General features: G+C 40.0%; 1 protein-coding gene across 1 annotated transcript in view; it reads right to left on the bottom strand.

The window, feature by feature from the left end:
* The window catches only part of Uts2b (urotensin 2B), a 10,770-nt gene that overhangs the window by 5,546 nt on the left and 2,615 nt on the right, over nt 1–2,609 (bottom strand). The window contains exons 2-3 of the mRNA XM_005344905.1: nt 1,461–1,559; nt 762–799 (exon numbers count right to left, since the gene is read on the bottom strand). Of these exons, the coding sequence (XP_005344962.1) occupies nt 762–799; nt 1,461–1,559 (137 nt within the window). The remainder of the gene's footprint in view (nt 1–761; nt 800–1,460; nt 1,560–2,609) is intronic.

Below are 2,609 nucleotides of genomic sequence, written 5' to 3' on the forward strand. Positions count from 1 at the left end.
TTCAACCTAACCTTAATATTTAACAAGTTCTCCAAACACATAGCCACTACAGACCCACTCTATCAGTGTAGAATTGGTGTACATAATGCATGTACACAGGTTCTTGCTCCTCAGAAGAGAATGATGGGCCCAATTCTGTTTCCAAATGCCCAAACGCTTTGCATGATGATGGAACTACACCAAGTTGTATTTGAAGGAGATTAGAAATTGTATAATTCAGCCATTAAAATACTCTTTATGAGATATTAAGGAGGAGAGAAAATGAAACTGATGGAGAGCGTGGGACTCCTTGTCAAGAGGGCAGAACTTCAGTTTCTCCAAACAAACTGCTAGAAGCCAAGTTACATGTTTCTTTTTCTGTTTCTTCCATGGTTAATTTTTCTGAAACTACATAACTTCTTTCAGCAGGAAGTAAAATTCCACTATTTAAAAATTGTAACTTCGGAAAACACCAACTTATATCCCTGGGTTTTACAGATGACAAACTCCGAGAATTTTAACTATTCCAGTGTCTCATGTTAGGCCACTGGTATCACCACAATTGCTGTAGTGTGTGTGCGTGTGCGTGTGCGTGTGTGTGTGTGTGTGTGATTTTGCCTCACTATAGCTTGTTGTCTGTTTCTTGAAAAATTACTCTATTCTTTTTCTAGTGGAAATAGAACTTTTACACTGTAGTACCAATACTTCTTGAAAAATAACGTATAAAAATGTATCTAGTAAGAGTTGTTAAAATTGAGCATTGAACCATTTTGCACTCTCACCTGTTTAAGGTCTTCTGGGCTAATGGGCAGATCTACACCTGAAAGAGACATTGTCAAGTGAAAAACATACCATGGGTAGCATTTAATTCACTTCAGGATATGCATCTATGCTCATAATGGAAGGCAATTATCTTTTTATTGTTTCAGGACTGTCCTGTCATTCCTAATGGAGAACACTAAAGATGTTTCTAATGTGTATAATGCTGAACCACAATAACCTATAGCACAAAAAGCACCTATGTCCACCTAAGCGCATTAAAATTCTCACATGGAATAAAATACACTTTTTATATTTTAGATAACTCTGTGACTTGTATCATGAATGTCTGATAGTGGTCTTCACTGAAGGCTTCTGTATAGCATCTAAGCTAGTGAAGTCCTGGATCTGGAAGGAGAACTTACATACTCCCACTTTACTAACCTGGCATGATCTCTAAGTATATTCTAAATATTTGTCCTTAGACCCAACGATAAGTTCAGTCCTCACCCCTCAACAAGGAAACTTCTGTTTGCCATGGGCGGAGACCACTACAGAAAATCACAACTAATCAAACTATTCCTACAAAACACTCCCACGCCTAAGACATAGGGAACTGAGGAAGAGGAGGCAGAAAGATCGCAAGAGCTAGAGGATCATAAAGGAATTTGCTGTGAGACCCTGATTCTGCTGTTTTTAACAAGGTCTTGTTCTTGACTCACCGGTGTGGGAGGGCCTCTGGAAACCGGGGTGGTGGCTCAGCAGAGCCAGCAGGAGTTTCTCTTGAATTGTGTGTTCGTTAGCTGGAAACAGCTCATGTCCTGTAATAATCAAATGTCAACATGGTTAATGAGTCACTGAATGTGCCTCTAGGTCATTGGGATTCGCAGTCAACTCAATGCCTATATTCACCAATGTTAGAGGGTAAGGGCTGACTATGATTCAAATGGCAGACCATTCTAAAACCTGGGGCGGAGGGGAGTGTGCACATCCTGAGAGACAGCCAGAGAGATATAGGGGTGGTGGGACTGCAGGAGAATTTTATTGTCCTTTCTATGAGTTTCTTCCTTAACCATCTGCAACGGCTTTGAACATATGAACTAAGAGTTAATTTTAAAAGAAGAGCATAACATTTCATTCTGTGATTCTATTTGATGTGTTACATTTAAACATGAGGCATTCTGTGGTCTGGAGTTTCCTTTAAATTACTTGAGGAAGAGCGAGTGTCAACTTATTCAATATAGGCTTCTTTCCACTGTCCTGGATGTACCTGACAGGTATTTAGGGCTTAGGTCTACACATGCCTCAGCATTATATATGTTTATATTCTGGAGTATAAATTAGGACAAGACTTTATTCCAGATGGACAATATGAGTATTCAAAAACAATGAGCTCACATAAAGACCTTAAAAATCAAAAGTTGTTTCTTATATTCGAGTTGATTCTTAAATCCAATACAGTCCATTTTCCCTCTTACCCCCTCATTCTCATCACTACTGTGTGGGCAGGAAGTAGGTTAACAAGGGCTCGCTGCAGTAGGTGTGCAAGCTTAGCTGACCTCAACAGTTGAAAGTGATGATTGCTTTTATAGCTTCAGTGAAGGAAATGTGTCAGAACTTGACTAAAATTGTTTCCTAAATACACACACACACACATAGTGAGAGTGAGAGATCTTGGGCCTGAAGAGATAGCTCAATGGTTAAGAGTGCTTGCTGCTCTTGCAGAAGACCCCATTCAGTTCCCAGCACCCATACAAGGCGACTTATGACCTCCTGTAGTTCCAACTCTGGGGGATCTAATGCTGACGTCTGTATTCTGCTCACAAAATTGCACGTTCCCTCTGTCTGTCTGTCTGTCTGTCTGTCTGTCT

The sequence above is a fragment of the Microtus ochrogaster genome, chromosome 2 (genome assembly GCF_000317375.1).
Source record: "Microtus ochrogaster isolate Prairie Vole_2 chromosome 2, MicOch1.0, whole genome shotgun sequence".
Lineage (NCBI taxonomy): Eukaryota > Metazoa > Chordata > Mammalia > Rodentia > Cricetidae > Microtus > Microtus ochrogaster.